Raw genomic sequence first — 20846 nt, 5'->3', positions numbered from 1 at the left:
AGGGAAAGGAAAGTAATTGTGTAATGTTACGGTACTGTAATCTCATGACGGTCCGGGACTGACTTACCTACCTAGTAGCTAGTAGCTCCAAACCCACTTGACCAATGGTCAGCTGAATGACTACAGCGGGGGACGGGCTAGACCCTTCCGGGGAGGCAGAGAGGCAGCACGTGCATGAATATGGCGATGGGATGCAACGAGACCAACGAGACTATATTAGAACACTCTCCATTTCCCGCCTCGACTCGATGGCGATTTCTTAGCGGCTTCTCTTCCTTACCTTCGCCGTCTTAAGTCTGAAAATTTCCTTTCTCCATTGTCATGAGCTGATTCTCACTAACATTAATTGTCTCTTCTTCTCGACCCGCATTTGCCCTCCTCCCTTATAAGAAGTGCCTCTCCCTTCCCGAGTCCCTGTGCAACAACCCTCTCTCCCGGCTTCTCCTCTTGCTTCTCCTCCGTTACACAGTCTTCGATCCCAACCACTGCCAAGCTTCGCCGCATTCTGCTCGACCATGCGCTTTGGCAAGACCCTTCGGAAGTCGATCTATCCGCCATGGAGTGGGAAATATATTGATTATCACAAGCTCAAAGTCCTTCTTAGAGAGCATGATGTCATCGGAAACGATAGCGATTCCGACAATGCCCCGTGGACGGAACAAGATGAGGAGGCATTTGTCCAGGAGCTCCTGAACGTCCAACTGGACAAAGTCAATGCCTTCCAGGTCGGAACCTTGAAGCAGCTGCGGGAACGAACTGCCGATTGCGAGTCCAAGCTACGAGAATTGACTGATGCAGCCCAGGATGAGGCTGCCACGGAAATGGACGATGCGGAAAAGAAGCGCATTGCGTCAGGCGTCCTGCAGGAGCTGGACAGCATCACTCGAGAGGTTAGCGAGCTGGAGAAATACAGTCGGATTAACTTCACCGGCTTCCTCAAGGCGGCTAAGAAGCATGACCGCAAGCGTGGAGCACGGTATCGTTTGAAGCCCTTGTTGCAAGTGCGTTTATCGCAACTTCCATTTAATTCCGAGGACTACTCTCCTCTAGTCCGCAGACTGTCCGTGATGTACTCCTTTGCCCGTGAAATCCTGAGCAAGGGTCTGGTTGAGGCCAAAGACCCTGCTGAACCTCGCTTTGGTCAAGACATGTATTCCTCCTTCAAGTTCTGGATTCATCCCAACAACGTCCTCGAGGCCAAGACCTATATCCTACGGCAGCTGCCCGTTCTGATCTATAATCCTGGGACCTCCAAGGACCTCGATATCCTCCCCGACGATCCTACAATCACCTCTCTATACTTTGACAACCGACAGTTCGACCTTTACAACCAAAAGGTCGCTCGTGCTGCCGAAGCCGGGTCTCTACGACTGCGATGGACCGGGAATCTGCAGGACAAACCAGCCATATTCTTGGAGAAAAAAATAGTGTCGGACGACAATCGCAGCCGAGAAGTGAAGATTCAGCTCAAACAAAAACACGTGAAGGAATTCTTAGACGGAGAGTACCACTTTGACAAAAAGCTTCAGCGGATGGAGACCATGGGCAATGGTGAATCGGAGCAAGCAGAGTCCTTCAAGCAGGATATCGAGGAACTGCAGTCCTTCATCAAGGAATACAATCTGCAACCGATGCTTCGGGCCAATTACACCCGTACGGCGTTCCAAATCCCCGGAGACGATCGGATCCGAATCTCCCTCGATACCAATCTGGCTCTAATCAGGGAAGACTCGCTGGATGAAGGTCGTCCCTGCCGTGAGCCTGATCAATGGCATCGCACAGACATTGATGATGCAGGAATGGAGTACCCCTTCAGCAGCATCCGGACTGGCGAAATTGTTCGCTTCCCTTACGCGCTCCTGGAAATCAAACTCAAGGGCACTGCAGCGCACAGTGCCGAATGGATCAAGGATCTCATGGTCTCCCACCTTGTAAAGGAGGCGCCACGGTTCTCGAAGTTTGTCCATGGTGTGGCGCAGCTCTTCGAGGACTACGTTAACAGTTTTCCGTTCTGGCTTGGTGAGATGGAGAATGACATTCGAAAGGACCCAGAAACCGCTTTCCACGAAGAACAGGAGCGGCGAGCGCAGCGAGCAGAAGACGATATTGCAGTTGGAAGTTTCCTCGGCAACAAAGGTTCAATGACGGTGAGGCCTCTGGTGGGATCACCCGTACAGATGTTCACCGACATATCCTCTTCCCCTCGCCGTCGACAGTCGTCGCAGATGCTACCGCCCTCGCAGCGGCCCTCGGCTCCAGAAATAGCCCGCGTGCCTGAGCGTCCGGAGCCGCCCAGTCCGCAAGACCAAGAAGTCCAGCTCGAGGACCAAGAGCCGGAACATCCCATGACTCTGAAACGCCTAGCCTCTCTCTTCCCAACCTTCTCCGCCGCGCGGAACAACCGTGGTCCCCGAAATTCAGTCGTGCTGCCTCCCGGCGTTCGGGAACCAGGCACGTGGATTAAGGACTCTGGACCTGTCCGTGTCGAGACCAAGGTCTGGCTCGCCAACCAACGTACCTTCATCAAGTGGCTCCATATTAGTATTCTTCTATCATCGCTGTCGTTGGGCCTGTACAACGCAGCCGGAGAGCACAATGATATCGCCCGCGCGTTATCAATTGTCTACACGGCCTTTGCTATCTTCGCCGCCGTCTGGGGGTGGTACATGCACGAGAAGCGGGCCAAGCTCATCCGGCAACGGAGTGGACGGGACTTGGATAACACATTTGGACCGATTGTTGTTTGTATTGGATTGGCGGTTGCTCTGGTGTTGAACTTTGCCTTCAAGGTAGGCGCAGGTCGCTTGGTGTGGACAAGGGGTTCATCCGCTAACCTAGTATATAGTACAACTCCACCCTGGAGAAGATCCGTGACCGCCAACCTCCAGCTAGTCTTCCTCCATCTGCTAACCTTACCGGGTTCATCGACAAGCCGAGCGTGTGGCAGCTGGTTAATCAAGGCGGTCAAGCCTTGTAACGAGGCTTCCCACCTAGTCTCTTGAGTCGCTGATTGCTTGTAAATGGTTGCGTTTGCATTTGCAGGAGATCCCAAGCTCCTGTTTGAAGTAGAGGCAAACGAGTGTCTGGACATGTCAGCCTTTGATGTATTCGTAGAATGTCTTTTGGGAATGTGAAAATAGCGTTATGTCGGGAGTCAACCAGGAACATGGGATAAGAGATTCAATCAAAATGAATGATGTTTTCGCTCGCTTAAGGACACCAGTATCTGAACCCGAACTCTATCGCTATTCTGCACCTCGGAAATCATAACGGGCAACTACATATACCGGCTCGTGGCGGACCCCTGCGACAGCAACGGGGCCTGCTCGGCATCCGGGTCATTGGGCGCACGATCCCCCGGCGTCGACGGCCGTCCCTTCGCGGCCGTCGCATACAGCACACTGGGGACGAAGCCTTCAAAGCTCTCTCTTTGGCAGCAACTAGCGTGTTAGTCTTTTTGTCATGGACTAAATCACCAGGGTTGGGGGAGAGGGGGGGGGACGACGCACCGATCAAAGAACCCGACAAACAGCCACAGATACACCGTTCCCAGGAACGCAATCACCCACTCCAGAATCCCGGCGGCCCGATAATCGCTGACGTTCTCGGGGACGGTGAGTGAGATGAAGGCGATCCCGAGGAAGAGCTCTACCAGAATCAGGGCGGTGGATAGGGAGGCACTGCAGACGTTCTGGGTTTAGCCACGCGCCTCTGCCGTCAAGCGAGCTCCAGAAGACCTAGCACAACATGTCACCCTCCTCCACCATTCAGAGCAGAAATGAATGCAGGAATGAAAGGAAGGAAGAGAAGGAGTGACTTACAAAACGCGTACCCGGACCTTGCGCCCCTCCCCCCATCGGGGCTGCCACACACCGCCATGCGTCAGGAACGCCACAAACCCCAGCACCTCGGTCGAGTACACGACCGCCGTCCCGAAGGACTGCAGGGCCAAGCTCCCGAAGCAGACGCGGAGGAGGATCGCGTGCGCGAAGTGGTACCGGAAGGTATCCATGACGCCGAGGAAGATGAGGGCGGTGCTGGCCATGCCGGCGGAGAAGATGGCGAGGAGGGAGATGAGTTTGAGGGTGGCGATGGTCGCGGGTGACTCGTCGTCGTCGTCAGCCTCATCTAGAGTATGATTGCTGTCATGGATAGGGCCGTTGTATGGCGTCACTGAGGCCGGTAATTGATCTCTGCCCGGAGATGATGCGTGCTGCGGACCCAAACTACGAGCGGAGAAGTGGTCCGGGCCGCGGATCAATGCGAAGCCAGGCTCGTAGCGCATGACGTGAACAGCAGCTACGGTGAACCAGAACCCGACGGCGGTCATGGAGGCACCGATCAGGAAGAGGGGCTTGAGTTCAAAGGAGGCGATGTCCGAGATGAAGCTGGTGGTTGCGCTTGGTTAGTCTTAGTGGCATTGAAAGAAGTAAAGGCAGCACGCACGCGACGTGTGGGTTGCTTTGGCCTGGGTACTGCGGCATGCCTCGAGCCAGCCATGTGAGCAGCAAGCTGGCAAGGGTCAGGCACCAGACTGAGCCTGCTAAGGAGGGGAATATGGGCAGGCGAGAGGGTGGGATGTTGAGGATGTTGACATGCAGAAAGGACCAGATGGTATCATGGCAGCGAAGAAGGAAAGACGTGATCATGAAGACTGAATGCGGAGAAAGGGCTCCAATTCGAAGAGACTGTATTCTTAATTCTTAAGAGTGTACTCTATTGCAAAGAGAGAGGGGGGAAAGAGGAGGGGAGAAGTAATCCGGGAATCTGATAAAAACAGGGCGATGTATGAGATGGCGGTCAGCTGATGGTTAACGACTGCCTGCGACTATCACTGCGAGCAATTGCGACTGTGGTATCGCATCAAGGCTGCGAACAGGCATTGTATCCTCCTCTTGATCAGCAGCTATTTCTGCCATGTTCCAGTGGGAAATCCATAGTGGGAAGCAAAAGCATGAAGCCAAGACATTGTTTAAAAAGAAATCAACATATACAAAACATAAAATAACGGCCCAGATGTGGATCCGTCAGTTGACGTCACTGGCGGGGAAGATTTCTCCCGATTGTTGATTGTTCAGAAAATCTCTATACCAAGTATACCAAGTATACCAAGTAGTCGTAGTCACTCATGGGCCAAAGCAGCTACAGTACCGTACACTTGGATGACACTCACGGGTATATGTCTGTATTTATTTCCTCCCATCCAGACGCAGCATCGGGCATTTATAAGCCCAACGCCCCGAGCAGACCATCTTTGGCATCTGCTGACAAATCGGCTCCAACGAACATTGCCCACCAGCAACAAATAAGAATAGGCAGTGCTTGTCAAATGCCCGAGGAAAAGGCCCGACGAGAGAGAGCGAGAGAGAGTCAGAACGGAGTCATCCACAGTCGCCAATTGGCCAGGCTGACCATTGTGACCGTTAGCGTGGTAACTACCGTAGTAGATCTGCTGTGTATCGGACTCAATCCATCTGGAGACTTTTTGAACTCATACCTCACCACCACGGAGAGACATCATTCCAGCCACAAACTCCCCGAATTGTCAGTCCCTCCTATATAGTCGCGTGCACTTCTTATCGGCAGCCTACCCATACTCCCAACCCTTCACTCAACCGAAACATAATAATCATGACCAACTTCAACATCCAGATCATCTCCGACACGGTGTGTCCGGTAAGTCCTCCAAAACATCCCTATATCCCGTTCCCAACCCCAGCTAATCAAGAATAGTGGTGCTACGTCGGCTACCGCCGCCTCAGCCGGGCCATTGCCCAGCACAAAACCTCCCACCCCAGCGACACCTTCACCCTCAGCTGGCACGCCTTCTACCTGCACCCGGAGGGGCCGGGCTACCCGGGCCTCGACAAGCGGGAGTCCTTCCGCAAGAAGTTCGGCCAGCAGCGCGCCAGCGCCATCATCGAGAGGCTGACCTCGGTCGGCAAGACCGAGGACATCGACTTCAGCTTCGGGGGCCGCACCGGCAACACCCGCGACTCGCACCGCCTGCTGTGGTGGGCCGGCCAGAAGGAGAAGGCCGAAGCCAGCAGCAGCACCGCCGCTACCGCCGCCGCCGACAAGGGCGTGGTCGGCGGATTGCAGACCCGCGTGGTCGAAAAGCTGTTCCGCGCCTATTTCGAGGATGAGAAGAACATCACCGATCCCGCCGTGTTGACCGAGGCCGCCGTCGGGGCCGGCTTGGACAAGACCGCGGTCGAGAAGTTCCTCGCCTCCGAGGACGGCGGGAAGGAGGTCGACGTCGAGGCCTATGTGGCGCAGCGCCAGTTGGTGACCGGGGTCCCCTACTTCATGATCAATGGAGAGTATGCGGTGCCCGGGGCGGATGAGCCCGAGACTTTCTTGGAGGTATTCGACAAGGTGAAGAGTGCGTGATGTATGGGGATGAGAGATTGCTGTATGCGGGAGTTAAGTTTATGTTTATTGGTACGGGTAAGATTAGATAGATTCTTCATTTGAGCAAGTCTGGGGTAATGCCGGAGATAACCGAGGCTATCCCATTCATGAGTCAGAAATGAAGCAAAGTAGTCTCGCAATTAGCTGTCCTGTAGCTATGCCATCCTCTAAGGCACCGCCTATGGCGACTAACTGGGAAAGGAAATAGAGGTCCGCTCAAACGCCACAATCATGCAAGCAAAGAACTACTACAATAGAAAAAGAAGTCGAAAAAGTTCCATCCCAGAGCGAAGCGAGAACAAAGAAGCCCCCAGCAAACGAAGCGCAACATAATACATGGTTAGAGAAGTGGGGTGTAGGGTGCGTCAGCCTGAGGACCGTGATAAGATGAACACCGCAACACCGGGGTACAGAAAAAGAGACAGGAGCCGAGCCCAGGAGATATTATCATGACAGTCGTTCAAGCCGGTCGAAGGTGTAACAGGCATTGGTGGGTCATGGCGGGCATCCGGGATCTGACGAACAGAGGGGAGAAGTTGGGAAGCAAGGAGGGCGAATTGGAAGCATGTCACATCTAGTAGACGCTAGACTGCTGCAGTTTGAAGTCGGGGATGTAATCGAACCAGTCCGTGGTCGCGTTGTAACGGTAAGCCTTGAACTCCACCCCATAGGGCTTGGGTTCCAACATGTAGAGCATGCCGAGGGGTACATCCAGGGAAGCGACTTCATCACGTTTCAAGCCACGGAAGTAGGCCAGCAGAACGCGCGCCACAGATCGGTGGGTGACAAGCAAAATGTGATCAGTCGTCCGCTCCATCTCGATGATCACAGCGCGAAGACGGTTGATCACGTCCAGATAACCTTCACCGCCAGGCCCGGGGTAACGGTAGAAAAGCTTGTTCTTGCGACGAGCTTGATATTCCTCAGGGAACTTTTCACGAATCTCATCGTAGGTCATACCCTCCATCTCACCAGCGTAAAGCTCGTCAAGCATTTTCATCTGCTTCACGTCATAGTCATCTTCATTGAAGTAGTCGACAGTTTGAATCGAGCGCTGCATCATTGAGGACCAGACGCAGTAATTCCGGGGGCGGTCACAAGGGATGTAGGAGGGGTTGGGAGGAGTGCTGTCGCCAGCGCGGGGTGGTAGGTGTCGGAGCATCTCCTTCTGTCTCTGAATAAGCTCCCATTGTCGCCGCTGGTGGTCGATGAACCGAGTCAAGGCCTTGGCATATCGATGGCCATTCTCGCTAAGCTCCGAGTCGCCGCCAATGCGACCCAACTGGTTATCCTTACTCTCACCGTGTCTCGTGATCCAGATCTGACGAGGTGAAAGGTTGAAGTTGAGCAGATAGTACACAACCTGCGAGGAAAGGAAACCATGTGTCTGATGAGCCACAATTTTGCGTCCAACGTCAATCATCTGAATGAAGGCCATATTGTTCTTCTCTTCATAGTCGCCCAGCGGAACATACGACTTCTCATACAGCGCCACGCGCTGCTTGAAATCGGCCAGCGCCTTAACAGGGTCTTGGTCCTTGTAATCCGGACCGGAAAGTTTCAGGCGCATGTTGGCTTCGAGAAGCTCTTGATCCACACAGCTGCTTTCGAGGAAGAGGATGTTCAATTCCGTGCCGGCACGCTTGCGAATATGATCAACGATTGTCTTCCGACGCTCCATAGTGCTGTTCGTGGCATCGAGAATGCCTACACTACCTCCCTGTTCAAGAATGTACTCCAGCAGCTCGTCCAGCGTGTCCAAAGCCACCTGTTCTCTCAGCTTCACGGCGAGTTGGTTCTGAGGGTCGAAGAAGTTGGCGGACTGGTCGATGGGCTCGGGGGATGCTTCGCGCATGGCTTCCTGGTCCTCAAGACCTGCATTGAACGGGGGTACGATCGTGCTTTGTGAAGGGTCCTCCTCCTTGCCGTTGACCAGGATTTTGGTGGGACACGCAGGAGGCGGAAGCTGGTTCTCGAGTTCCGGGGGCGAAGCCACTACTTCGTTCGAAAGGGCGGAGGCACCTTCGGGGCGCCGGACGTCCTTATGCGACGGTTGGTTGGAGGTGCCAACGCTGACGCTCAGCCGGCGGACCGAATCGACAAGCTCGCTGTGAATGACGCTGGCTCTGTGGCTAGGACGGCGTCCCGCGACAGAGGGAGACTTGCCAGCGGCCACACGACGACGATTGCCGACGTTGAAGATCTCAGTATCATGCTGAAGCCAATTCAGGTACCGCGCGAGTTTCTTGGTGACGTAACTCTTTCCCCGGGCAGGGAGGCCGACCATGACAATGACGAGCTTAGATCCGACATCTCGCTGGGCGATTCGTCCGTCGGGGGAGACCTTCGACTTGGTAAGACCGGGGATGTCGAGTGTAGTTGCACGCACGCGACCGGGAAGGTTGGGGGTGGATGTGTTGGCAGGACTAAAGGCAGTCGGTTAGTTTGAGATGTCCTCAGCTTCGGCTTCATCACCCCGCGCATTGCGACCGGATGTCATCAATACAAAAATCGAAGAGCGTATCGTGTCAAAGCTCTCGTCGAAAGATTTGACCGACAATTGCTGCAGTTGGGGGAGGTAGGGGGAGGGGGGACCCTGAGCCCTGAGGAAAGGTGACCATCCTCTAAATGCCGGTACGAAATGACCCGACTCCAGAGCAAACCGCCGATCCTTCCCCAGGCTGCGGCAAAAATCTAGAATGCTCTTCCGGGCAGAGTCGACTCAATCGAGACGTCTAGGGAACATATGCAGGAAGGCTAACCAACGAGCAGACGAAAAGATAGGAAATACATACAATTGTGGAGACGAGGGTGCGGTAGAAACCGGAGTGTCTGTTAGGGCGAACCCGACACCATCCTTGGAGGCTTGGGATCCCTTGTGGGCATCGGAGGAATGCAGTTCGTTTCCTAGCGCTCGTCCGACTAGCGATTTCGCCGGAGGCATAAGATTCGCCTCTTTCCCGGATCCCGACTGTGTCGGGGGTCCAGTATGTTTTTTCCCGTCGCGTTGGTGATCCGGGACTGAGGCGCAGGTCATGATGGCCGAACGCGCAATATCTGTGTGTTGAGACATCCCCGCAAGTGGCGCAGGGACGCAGCCTGAATTATGAGAGAGAGAACGATGGAAGTAAGGTATCAAAGTGGGGGGATTTTCCACTTGAAGTTACAAGAAACGGCGCGAGTCTCTGATAAGAGAATCAAGGGAAAGAGAGGGAGCAGTGAGGGAAGAACGATACAGTGCAGGCAGTCAGTCGTGGCCAAGAGTTGGAGGGGAAAAAAAGAATGGGAAGTCGCGCTGTGGTGTGGGCGGATGAGTCAAATCCACACACAACGTCACTGTTGGCAAAGCTCTGTCGTTGTTCGCAATCTCAAACAACAACCACCAAAACAACAATAACAACAACAACAACAACGCAACCCAGCGCAATCATCAGACTTCCAGAGACTTATAGACTCAGGGAGTCAACTGCGCGATGTCGAAATCTCTCAGAGAAAATAGGGCGAAGAGATAGCCAGGGAACATGCAATCAAGGAAAGGGACAGCCAATTGGGGGCGTGGGATGTAAAGCAAGGCTTCTTCTGATCCGAATGTTCCGCGCCACCAAAAAAATATAAGAGTAAGATTGATAGGGTATACTCAGAAGGAGTACCGCGCAGGTGAGAGAACAAAGTGGTTCCAAGCAATGGCAGGTGAAGGTTCACGCACGAGTCTAATTGATTTGATACAAGGATGAGGACCACCAAGGGTTGGAAGTTGGAACAGCAGTCCATATAAGCTTGGGGGGGGCTTATAGGCTATAGTTAGCTTACCTAGTAGTAAAGTAGTCTAGTGATAGTTGATGAAGTCACTGGGAGTCGCTTAGTTTCCTAAGGGTGTGGATCGACCGAGGGATCTGCTGCACTGCTGCACTGCTGCACTGCTGGAACTGCTACCCCAATGATCATAGATGATGTCAATTTTCTATTATCCTCTTCCTGTCTGAGACAGAGCCCGCGACAGCCCGATAGACATTTAAGTACTCTGGCCCACCCCACCGGATGCATAATTCCGATCCAGGGCCTCTCACTCAAACTGCGCCCAGAAGAACCAGAATGCTTGGCCCAGCAAGGGTGGACGAAAAGGAGTCATCATCATCACAGCTCAAATCCTCAACAACACCCGAGCACGAGCCCTGCTGTTGAGATGCCCAGAATTCGCCAAGATGCTCACCACACTTTGTAGCAAATCTGCGTCAGATCTTCAGCTGCCGCTGCAGCTGCATGAAGGCGGCATATCAAGGCAGAATCCGTTCAGCTGATAACCACCAGCCCAGAACTCAGCCGACCAAATGCAGTGGGATCCGACTGTGTCTTCGTGCTGTATGCTAGGTTATATAACTAATATTGAATAACTTATAAACTGCCGGTGGGATTCAGGCTCAATACTCGAACAAGGTCACACAAGGCTTGGACGGTCGCACCATCACGTTGTTTGCCAAAGATACTAGCTGCGGTACCGCGAAAGTAGACCACGATCCTATCCCAGATGGCATGACATCGGAGAATGTGGATGGCTTCTCTGGACGGCGTCAATCGACACCTAGCAGCAAGGGGGGGTGGACGTGGACCAATGACCTCCTGTCCCCTGCAGGGTATTGAGGGGATACAACCGATGCTCAGGACTTATTGATAGTAGTACCAACTGAACGGTAGAGAGCTCTAGACCATGTCTTATCTACAAGTCCTTGAATAGATGCTTCCATACCCCACTGAACCACCCCCGGTCCTTTTCCCATGCCTTGACAATCAGATCTCTGCCCAAGTGGATAAGGTCCGCAACCTGCTCCGGGGTCCCCCAGCCCCGAATCATAGGACCGAATGTGATGCAATGAACACCGACATGAATCAGGACCCAGAAGGCGAATGCCTCATTTGGCACGTGGTACTTGCCGAGAAAGCCTTCAATCATCCACGGCCCAGCATCGATGCCTCTGAAATGCTTCAGCATATACAATTCGGCAAGCATCTGGCCCAGATCCCACGCCCGAGGGCCGAAATGACAGAGCTCCCAATCCACAACGAAGAGAGAGGTCTGAGGGCTCGGATCTAGTGCCGCCTGGGAAACCAGAATGCTGTTGTCGCATCAGCCTCTCCAAATCTCCAATGGCAGCGGAATCTCTTTCCGGTGAGAAAGAAAGATGACCTACTTTCCCGACCAAAAGTCCCCATGGATGATGCCATACTCGACTTCACCCTTCTTTTCCACCTCAGCCGCCGCCGCTAGCCGCACCTGCTCGAACACCTCGCGGGCTTCGCCCAGCAAAGCAGGATACTGATCGATTCTTGCCGCGAGACTGCCGTAGTTGACGGAGAGCTTCAAGTTCCGCATCGCGTGATTCTTTTCCAGTTCTGCGACCACGGCCGCCTGGTTCTTCTCGTCGGTCCATCGATGAAACGCGCACAGCCAGGTGCCCAGCGCCTTGCCAATCGAAATGGCCCATTCCTGGGAGATGGTAGTCGACGCAGCTGAGGAGGATATACAGAATGTCTTCAAATCCAGGGAATCGGGGAGATCCTCTAGGACGGCGGTGTTGGTGTCGGGATGGAAGGTGAAGAGCCGAGGAGGCTTGACTGTGATAGCTCGATTTTCAGACTGCCCCGTCATGACCGCTGTGCTGGGGAGCCCCTTGAGGGCCTTCAAGCTGGCCTCCTCAAAGAGCTGCGTGGCCCGTCAGCTATCCAGTTACGAACTTCTCCAGACAGTGAAAAGGAGGGGGGGGGTTACACAGCGCTCAGCAGTCAGTTCCAAGTTCCGATTCGCAGCTGCATAACCCTCTGAGTGCTTGATGATGACGCTTTTCGTGCCATCCTCAAGGGGTCGGGATAGCAGTCCTCGGAAGACGAAATTGACGGTTCCTCCGCTTAGGCGCGTGAGGGACGAACATGCATACCGCGTGTGCTCCAATTCGCGGGTGATATTGAGTTTGAAGTTATCTTCTGGCTTTGCGTCCATGTTTTTTTTTTTTTTTTTTTGCGGAAGGGGGGATTTTTCACTGATGGGCCGCTATGCTTATATACTTGGGAAATGGCCAATCTGGCGGGGTCCAGAAACGGGATGGCGTAGTAGGGCCTTTGACTATTGGCAGTGGGTAATTAAATACTTTTGATTGATTGATTGATTTGATTTATACATACTTCGCTTGAAAGAGTCGACCTATGATCAAAGCTTGGCGAGCGGGGTTCTTGTTAGGTTGGGGGAGAGCTACTCACTGACTCATTAACTCACTGCATTATACTATACTTCCTGTAAGTGACAGCAAGTGACATGTCACTCTAAGATTTTAAGCTTTAATTCAGATTTCGATTTGAGTCAGTCTTTCCCAACACGAGCTGAGTTGTTTTGTTTTGAGTCATTCATCAACTCTGAACTACCCGAGTTGCCTTCAGATTGGTGCACGTCAGCATCAAGCTGTATAAATAAATGGTGCTGGTGTCTACTATTAATCTTTGGTGCGCCACCCAGTGCCCTTGTTCTAGGCTCTGGATCTGGTCCAGGTGAAGTCTATCTAAGAGTTGATCTTTGCTCCGATTTTGAGCCATATGTTAAGCCTGTTATGGCCGATGATAAGTTACCTGGTAGTTAACACCCCTGCCCATCAACTTGTAAGTGTATGGCAGCAGCAGCACTTCTGCGCAGCAAGACAATACACCTCTTTTGAATAACCCTCATCTTGAATCCAGCCCATCAACCCTAAGCATCCAACCCAGCAACCACCAAATATGATTTTTTAGCGCCCAAATTTGAATACGCTTCCTCATCCTCTCCGACACGTATAATATTGCTCTCCCACCCGACTACCTTATCAACCACCAAGCCGACGTCGTCATCCCCTGCGGCAACTGGAATCTAACCCAATTTTCTAAACTCGACGAACTCCAAGCCTTTATTGACCTTTTTTACCAAAACGACGCCCCACTTAAGCTCGCCATCCCCGACACCCACGACTTTATTGTGGAGGGATTGGAGGAGGTCCTGTTGTGGCAGCCTTTTTGGCTGGTTGAGTTGAAGCTTCCGCGAGCAACATAGAACCGGGTAATGCGGGGGTTGTACGATAGACAAGAAGTTTTGACCAGATGCCTGAACTCAAGGGGCTTGCTGAGTTTTGGGAATGCTGTGCCTGAGCTGGTCTAACTAGAGCTGCTGAATGGTATGACTCTTGAACGGACGATGGGGAAGGAAAGTCGGCGGGGTGCTCAGTAGAAGTTGTGACTGCGTTGTTGAAGACGAAAGAGTTAGGGTTATCTATTGATCTAATGAGTCACCTTTCACCATTGGGGGCAGGGTGAGGACAGAAAGTCGGGTAGTGCGGGAGAAAAGAGATCGAGTTCACTAGGGACTCTTTCCATTCCGGCTGGTTATAGTTCCTGCACGCCCTTTCCCCTTGGCGGGGTCCACTTGTTGTGGTGGCTTATACGGTTGAAACGGAGCCCACCACGCCTTACGACGCCTTAGAGGCGTGAATCCGATGAGATGAGATGAGAGATGACACACATACGACTGCTATATACTTACTTATATGGATTATTATAAAGCAAGTATCATGATTCCTCCCTGCTTCTTCACAGGCTGACAGCCATCCCCACCATGTCCACCAGTGGTGTCAATCTATGCATCAAGGCCATCCGAGACCTATGGACCCGGAAGAGCGTGAATATCTCTATAGACTTGGTCGGTGAACAGGGAAACACAATCAATACCTACACAACCTCAGACCACATCAGTGGAACCGCAGCCATTACAGTCGAGCACGATGTGGACTTTGACCATCTTAATATCACATTTGAGGGTAAGCAGCAATGATGAAAGCCACTGCCTTGCGCATCAGCTGAACCCACGCAGGTATCTATCGGGTGTACAACGAGCGAACCGGCCCTCCGCATACCGATCGACGAATCGGTGCTTCCAGGACATTCCTCAAATTGCAATATCCTCTTCCCACCACCGTCTATCCCTCGCCGCGGCAGTTCAATAAGGGTGAAACTTATACCTTTCCCTTCAGCTTTGTTGTTCCGGACTGCATAGAACCTCCTGTTTGCACATCGAAGCTCGATGAGGCCCATACACAGCTTCCACCGACCCTTACAGGCAGCAGCAGTGATGATTTCACTCCGTCTATATGCGAAGTCATATATGCAATTCAGGTCCGGATAGTGCAGGGATCCAGGAAGAAAGCACTAGCAGCCCATTCGAAGCAAGTGAGGGTGGTCCCGGCCGATAGTCTGACACATTCAGGCCTAGGTGGAAAAGCGAATGTGGAGGGCCAACAGATCGATCCGCAGATACTCGAGCAAGCAATTGGTCAGGTCACCTTAATTGCGTCTCAGCCACCGCCTATTCGGCCTTTTGCGCCAGAGTACGTGGTTTCGAAGGATATTTGCTCAATTGCGGTGCGAGTCCGATTCAATTCCATTGGTCGCGTACCTCCACCACGTCTGAAGACTCTTTGTACTAAGCTTGAGGTGTCAACCCCATACACTTGCAATCCTGAACTTCAGGTGAGCTGTCCTCCCACAGCTGGCACTGATCATTTTGTCAAGTCCATATCATTGTCCTCTGTCTGTATGAGGTCGGTGCAATGGCAATGGGCCAGGCGAAGTCAGAAAGATAATCTCGCCAATGATAATTCCCGGCACCTTGACTGTGCCGATGAGTGTTACGAGGCCTCGCTTGTCGTTCCGATCACCCTTCCTAGGGACAAAGTTCTTGTCCCTTCGTTTGCTTCTTGTCTTATCAGCCGGGCTTATACCCTCAAACTATCGGTCTCCTATTCCTCCTGGGGTGCATCGCCATTCTGTTCATCCGTTCGGCTCGACATTCCATTGAAGGTGATCCCAATTGAGGGTTAGGTTGGAATGCCACACAAGCGGTGCGATGACGAGCGGAATAACAATGAGGGAGCATCGTAGCCAGTCTGAACTCAGGAAAAAACTTCTGTTTGTCTCCTCGTAGCACCAGTGTTCGCACTAGATGCGCCATTTCGTACATAGTTGTCCTTAGTCTTGTTGTGCTCTATCATCACGCAATATCTAAATTTGGTCCCTGATCTTCGTCGTGAAGGGAAAAATCATCCAGATGATGCAGCATCCCATTTATCTCAGAATCTGCCACGTTATCGATATGCTGGCGTCTGAAGGCAGCAATCCACTTCGGATTGTCGAAGATGGTCTGATTCCAAGAATCTTCGCAGTCGTAAACCAGTCGCCTCGACTCCTGCTGCAGCATTTCATCCGTAGGTATAATCCCCTTGTCCATCTGCTGACGCGCGAAGCGACTCAGATGAAACACAAGGACCTCAATCATATCGTTCCCTGACCCAGCACTGAGGGACTCTCCGAGGGACCCTAGCTGGCCGTCGACATTCAGTTCACGGTCAGGGGCATTCAGCTCGCTCGTCCCCAGTCGTGATTTTATCTGGTTGAGATGGTCGTAGTGGTGGAAGTTTGTGGCTGAGAACGGCACAAGAACACGCGAATCCGCAGCAATGTGGTACGGTGGCAGCGAGTTCACCACAAGTTTAGCAATAGCCGGAGGGAAGTCATGGTCCCCTCGCCAGTCGTCCATTGTCGATCCACTGCGGAAGTGATTGCCGAGATGATCGACTCGCTCTTCCCAGGACGACAACCTCTGGTCACAGAAACCGCAGCGAGACGTAACTGGAGGCCCTTGGACCTTCCAATCATCGATCTGAGGTAGAGTCTCAAGAAGATGCGTCCGTCGCAGATGTTGGACCAGATGGTCCTTGCGACGGAAAGTGCGCGTGCCACCCATGCAAGGCTCATACTTATGTTCGTTAAGGTGTTCCGCTGTCGGGTCTGGCATGTCGCAAAACGCGCAATGCCTTCTCCCAGTAGAAGGAGAAACTACCGTCCCGCCTTGGGGTGCACAGACCCATTCTTCCAGGTTCAAATGGAGAGACTTTTCATGTCGAGCCCAGTCATATTTGGTTCGGAACTGATCGCAACAAAAGGTGCAACAAAACAGACGGCCTTTTTCCCCGGGATTCATTTTCGCACTCCTGCCCTTACGCACGCGTCCAGTGGCGCGCTTTCTGGAAGACCGTATCGGACCTTGGGACTTCTGGGAGGTTGCCGATTTGGCCGAGGTGGAGGAGGGCTGCGAAGAGACACTGCGGGCGCTACTTTGTGAGCTAGGTATCGACGTGGTTCGATGCCGGTAACCCTTGAAAGAATCATGCAATTGACCCAGGCTTCCAGTCCCCGTTCCGTGGCTAATTCTTTGGTCATAGGTTGTCGGGAATTTTCTCAGGGATTCCATGATCGCTGACAGCGAAGCCGGTTCATCTTCCGGCGGGGAATCTTGCCACCGCTGTAAAGGACCTGCGGCAAATTGGGGGTTTGGAAAGTAGGCTGGGGCGACATTCGTCCCTCTGCCTCGTATCGCATATCGACTTTTTCGTCTGGGGAGCGTGCGTTGTGTGTCCAGGTTGAACATGGGTGGCGTGGTTTGGGTGGGCACTAAGAGCGAGGGGCTGCCAAACCCAGTATCCAACACGGACGAAGCTACCTGACTATCGTATGAGGCATGGAGTGAAGTGTCTTGTAGGCTGTCGGAACGACACTGAGGGTTAAAGTCATCTAATCCTTCAAGGCTCGGCGCCGGCCACAGTTCGCTTTCTATTTCTTGGATGGCGTGGTTTGACAGGAGGGAGTTTGAACTATGGCAACCTGCGTCCATGCCGCCGGTCAGTTGCTGTGTTACAGTTCGTTCAGCATGAGTGAAGCTGTGTGGCTCGGAGATTGCTTTGTCAAATGTGGTAGTAGGGCATGCGTGGGCTGGATCGATGGAGGTCGCCAACGCGATCGAGCTTCCGTCTCCATGTGACGTTGAGTCTCTGTGGGGATTGATCTTCTCGTCATCAAATGAGGTGAGTCCACACGTGTTATCGTCCATATCAAGGTTGAGAAATCGATCCCAATCCTCCCATGTGCCGCATGCCACCGACTCGATTGTGGAGAACCTCCCATTTTGCTGGGTCGCATTATCAATGCTCAAGCTGTGTATTGATTGTTGCATAATACATGTCCTATATCCGATACCCGGGTGCTTTAGTTGTCGGTGTTCTTGTGGGTTATTTGAGGGTCCAGTGAATTGGAATAGTCGCTCGGTTGGTCTGGGATACGTAGAATGATGGGTGGGCGTAGGTGGAGTAGAGTAAGTAATTACTTGGGATCCAAGAGATCGTGAGTAAGTAAGGAGTCACCCGATAACCAGAGGTGATTTGAAGAGCGATGCACTCTTTCCGCCCCGCTAGCCCCACATAGTAGCGGCTAGCATAGAGGATGGAATTTGTTATTGGGCCGATAGCAATGCTCGCAGGTTTAAATTTCTAAATCCAACCCTGACTCTCCTCGGAGCCATATTTTTGTACTATAAAGCATAAGTCTAACCCGATTTTCATCAGCAAGGCCTGCTGGCCCAATGGTAAGGCGCTTGACTACGAATCAAGAGATTGCAGGTTCGAGCCCTGCGTAGGTCATTCCTTTTTGCCTTTTTGCCTGTGTTATATCTATCTGCCACGGGTTGGAGATGTTGATAAGAGGTGTGTGTGCAAGCACCCGATAACTCAATTGCGTGCTGGTTGTGGTGTTCGATGGACAAAAAAGGGTTTCGACCTCTATGCACTCTGTGTTGGACTCCAGTTGATCCTGGGGGAACAATAGGATCTGTCTCTATAGAGTTCTGTTCAGACAAACTCCGCGTATCTTCAGTGGGGTGAGGTAGAAAGTATGTATATTAATGTTCCCGCACAGCTTGCGCGTGTAGCTACAGCAGTTAATTGGGACATTGCACTATTGACTCTGCAACAAGTGCCTTCAATGTACAACATGGCCAACCGCGTCCAGGCATGTTGCTGTGAGTTCCTGTCCGGCCGAAAAAAAGCAGCCTGACACACAGCTTACTTGATCTTTTAGTGGATTAAGTTCGAGATATCTCAGTAGACCGTCCGGTCCGCGGACTGGGTGAAATCTTATATTATTATCAGATTTCACGTCTGCATTGCATCATTCGGTCTGACCAGTATATTGATCGCTTCTGGCCCCGAGACCAATGCCGCCTGTGCATATTAGCATATGGTGCAGGTCTCGAGCTCTCTCGGCGAGCCACCGATACTTTTGTGTATGCTGATGCTGTGCGCTATCTCTGGCTATAGACCAATGCTGTGATCATCACGGCATATATATGTGAGTGATACATCAGCTGGCCTGCTGGCCCAATGGTAAGGCGCTTGACTACGAATCAAGAGATTGCAGGTTCGAGCCCTGCGTAGGTCATTACTTTTTGCTTTCATTGCATATTATCTATGTCTCTTATAGAAGACCTCTCTGGAACATGTTTTTGGTCCAATGCCGAGTCAGTTCATCATGGGGTCACACCCACTTACTAATTTCTGGGTGGGCTTTGCGGCGGACAATAAGATGGCCGTCTACTTCGCATGGTATTGTGTAGGATGGACATTTTTGGGTTTTCTTCTAATTCTCAGGTTTTGAACTGCGCACTGTCGACCCCGTGATTGCTCTAGTCAACAGGTATAATCGATTTATATCGGGGTCGTGGATATATGTTTCCAGTATACTAGATATACTAAATGAATTTGTACATAGGCCTGCAGATAAAATTTAAGTACTATACTAGGAGACACCTGTTGGTACAACCTCCCATACTGTATACCAAGTTGCCTATAGTAATATACCCGGCGAATGTCAGGCACACAAATTTTTCTGAGAAATATGAGGAGGTCAATGGTATTGAACTGGGTAGGATGTGGCCGATTGCATTGGGGCAAAAAATGCAAAAAGTAATGACCTACGCAGGGCTCGAACCTGCAATCTCTTGATTCGTAGTCAAGCGCCTTACCATTGGGCCAGCAGGCCTTGCTGATTGATGGTTTCTCCTAGCTGTGCTACCAGTTCCAAAACCTAGCAGTACGGGAATGACATTAGGGCAACGTTCGGTTCCTGGTTACTACCCTTACAACATACATCAACCTCAACCTCAGAGTATCTGCCACCAATAGCCAAATCTTCCGAGTACATGAGACACCAAAAAATTGACCCTCCTACAATTACCTCTTGGAAAAGCATAGACCTGCCAGATATTGAGTCGACAAAGTACCCAGTGCACATTGATTTCTTCCATTTCTCACACATAAGCACCCGCCAAGCGCAGCTTTCGCCCCAGGATACAAACACAACCCACGAGTTCCTTACGCCGGATCTAGAGGCGGTCGAAGTCCCTCCCGGGAACAAGATCGAAGATCCCCTGCAGCCACAGCAGCAACTTCTTCCAATCCTTCCTCTTGAAAGCCTCCGGCCGCCGCCTTCCGCCGATTTTCCGCCAACCGGGCCTCCCGACGTTCCCCAGAATCTCGGGAGCCGCGCGCACGACAAACTCCAGGTATCGCGGGTCAGGCTGGCAAGCGGCGTGCCTTGCGAGGGGCTCGCGGTGATACCAGGTCGGCTGCAGCATGCCGATGGCCACGGCGCGGAGATCGGACCCATTCTCCATCACCGCCCGCATGAACTGGAGTCGATGCGGGCTGGCGCTGATGTACTGGAAGGCGTTGAAGTGCCCGAACGTGGCCCCTTTGGATAGGAGCGAGCGAACGATGGAATCTACCAGGATGAGCTCTCTCTGTGAATGGGAGCTCCAGCAGTAGTGGTAGTTGCACAGAATGTCCAATGGCAGTGGGCTGCACTCGGGGAACAATTGCTCCTCACCGGGCACGAGCCTGACGTCAATGTCAGGATGGTCCAGCAACAGTTGCACTATCTCCAACCTGTCACTGCGCGCGGCTCAGGGCAGTAAGGGCCAGCCCTGCAGCCCGTAGGCATTGGGACTCACGCCGACGCGCAAATAACCCTCAACAAGAGAGTAATTCCCAGCTTCAACCGCTTCGAAGAGGGGTTCACGGAAGGGAATAGGGTATAGATCTGTCTGCCAGTCCTTGTAGAGGGCTCGGCCGTCTCGATCGATCCAGAGCAGCTTACGGTACTCATCCAGGGTCGCCAGTGCAAACTGCCGGGCTTCCTTTCGGAGCAGTGGACGAAGCATCAGATACAGATACTTGCAAGTCTGGCTGAAATTGGCTAGCTCTCGATTCGTCATATGCTCAAAGCACTCGAGGAATATCTCCGCTGGCAATCTAGCCAGCTCAAGGGAGCGCCACTGGCGATCATCCTCCAACACAATAGCTGGAGACTATGGATACTCAGGGCCATGGTAGTACATACCCTCCAAGCTTTCCACCGGATTCATATTCTCGACTGCCCTGTTGGCTATACCCCACCAATGTTCGTCGTTGCTCAAGTCGTCCATCATATAACAGCGCTGGGGTAGACAAAGGCCCAATATTTGCAGTCCACAGGCAAAC

General features: G+C 52.4%; 7 protein-coding genes and 3 non-coding genes across 10 annotated transcripts; 5 read left to right on the top strand and 5 right to left on the bottom strand.

Annotated features, from left to right (window-relative positions):
- The first annotated feature begins 239 nt into the window (after positions 1-239).
- On the top strand, positions 240-3205 carry BO82DRAFT_358512 (SPX domain protein). Its single transcript, XM_025636310.1, has one exon. The coding sequence runs from the start codon at positions 516-518 to the stop codon at positions 3000-3002; it is 2487 nt and encodes an 828-aa protein (XP_025487320.1). The 5' UTR covers positions 240-515; the 3' UTR covers positions 3003-3205.
- A 72-nt stretch (positions 3206-3277) lies between these two features.
- BO82DRAFT_378253 (uncharacterized protein) lies at positions 3278-4649 on the bottom strand (the record flags this gene model as incomplete). Its single annotated transcript, XM_025637622.1, has 4 exons — positions 3278-3428; positions 3510-3680; positions 3822-4388; positions 4447-4649. The coding sequence occupies 4 exons, from the start codon at positions 4647-4649 to the stop codon at positions 3278-3280; spliced, it is 1092 nt and encodes a 363-aa protein (XP_025487319.1).
- Positions 4650-5470: 821 nt separating this feature from the next.
- On the top strand, positions 5471-6691 carry BO82DRAFT_188045 (DsbA family oxidoreductase). Its single transcript, XM_025630499.1, has 2 exons — positions 5471-5676; positions 5734-6691. Exons 1-2 carry the CDS (start codon positions 5632-5634, stop codon positions 6391-6393), a joined length of 705 nt encoding a protein of 234 aa, XP_025487318.1. The 5' UTR covers positions 5471-5631; the 3' UTR covers positions 6394-6691.
- A 39-nt stretch (positions 6692-6730) lies between these two features.
- Positions 6731-9591, bottom strand: BO82DRAFT_188100 (6-phosphofructo-2-kinase PFK26). The gene is made up of 2 exons (XM_025630500.1): positions 9210-9591; positions 6731-8840 (listed from the first exon to the last, which is right to left on the bottom strand). The coding sequence occupies exons 1-2, from the start codon at positions 9485-9487 to the stop codon at positions 6989-6991; spliced, it is 2130 nt and encodes a 709-aa protein (XP_025487317.1). The 5' UTR covers positions 9488-9591; the 3' UTR covers positions 6731-6988.
- Positions 9592-10793: 1202 nt separating this feature from the next.
- Positions 10794-12424, bottom strand: BO82DRAFT_188104 (uncharacterized protein). Its single transcript, XM_025630501.1, has 3 exons — positions 12179-12424; positions 11601-12112; positions 10794-11525 (listed from the first exon to the last, which is right to left on the bottom strand). The coding sequence occupies exons 1-3, from the start codon at positions 12404-12406 to the stop codon at positions 11129-11131; spliced, it is 1137 nt and encodes a 378-aa protein (XP_025487316.1). The 5' UTR covers positions 12407-12424; the 3' UTR covers positions 10794-11128.
- A 1614-nt stretch (positions 12425-14038) lies between these two features.
- On the top strand, positions 14039-15300 carry BO82DRAFT_368743 (uncharacterized protein; the record flags this gene model as incomplete). The annotated part of the gene is made up of 2 exons (XM_025637137.1): positions 14039-14240; positions 14294-15300. The coding sequence occupies 2 exons, from the start codon at positions 14039-14041 to the stop codon at positions 15298-15300; spliced, it is 1209 nt and encodes a 402-aa protein (XP_025487315.1).
- Positions 15301-15469: 169 nt separating this feature from the next.
- Positions 15470-16906, bottom strand: BO82DRAFT_294573 (uncharacterized protein; the record flags this gene model as incomplete). The annotated part of the gene is made up of 1 exon (XM_025631827.1): positions 15470-16906. One exon carries the CDS (start codon positions 16904-16906, stop codon positions 15470-15472), a length of 1437 nt encoding a protein of 478 aa, XP_025487314.1.
- Positions 16907-17879: 973 nt separating this feature from the next.
- Positions 17880-17951, top strand: BO82DRAFT_t287. The gene has a single exon. It is a non-coding gene; the product is annotated as a tRNA-Arg (tRNA).
- A 724-nt stretch (positions 17952-18675) lies between these two features.
- Positions 18676-18747, top strand: BO82DRAFT_t288. Its single transcript has one exon. It is a non-coding gene; the product is annotated as a tRNA-Arg (tRNA).
- Positions 18748-19275: 528 nt separating this feature from the next.
- BO82DRAFT_t286 lies at positions 19276-19347 on the bottom strand. Its single transcript has one exon. It is a non-coding gene; the product is annotated as a tRNA-Arg (tRNA).
- Between the last annotated feature and the right edge of the window lie 1499 nt (positions 19348-20846).

This window comes from Aspergillus uvarum (genome assembly GCF_003184745.1).
Source record: "Aspergillus uvarum CBS 121591 unplaced genomic scaffold BO82scaffold_72, whole genome shotgun sequence".
Classification (NCBI taxonomy): domain Eukaryota; kingdom Fungi; phylum Ascomycota; class Eurotiomycetes; order Eurotiales; family Aspergillaceae; genus Aspergillus; species Aspergillus uvarum.
The sequence above is the reverse complement of the archived record's forward strand: the minus strand, read 5'-3'. Positions and strand labels throughout refer to the sequence as shown.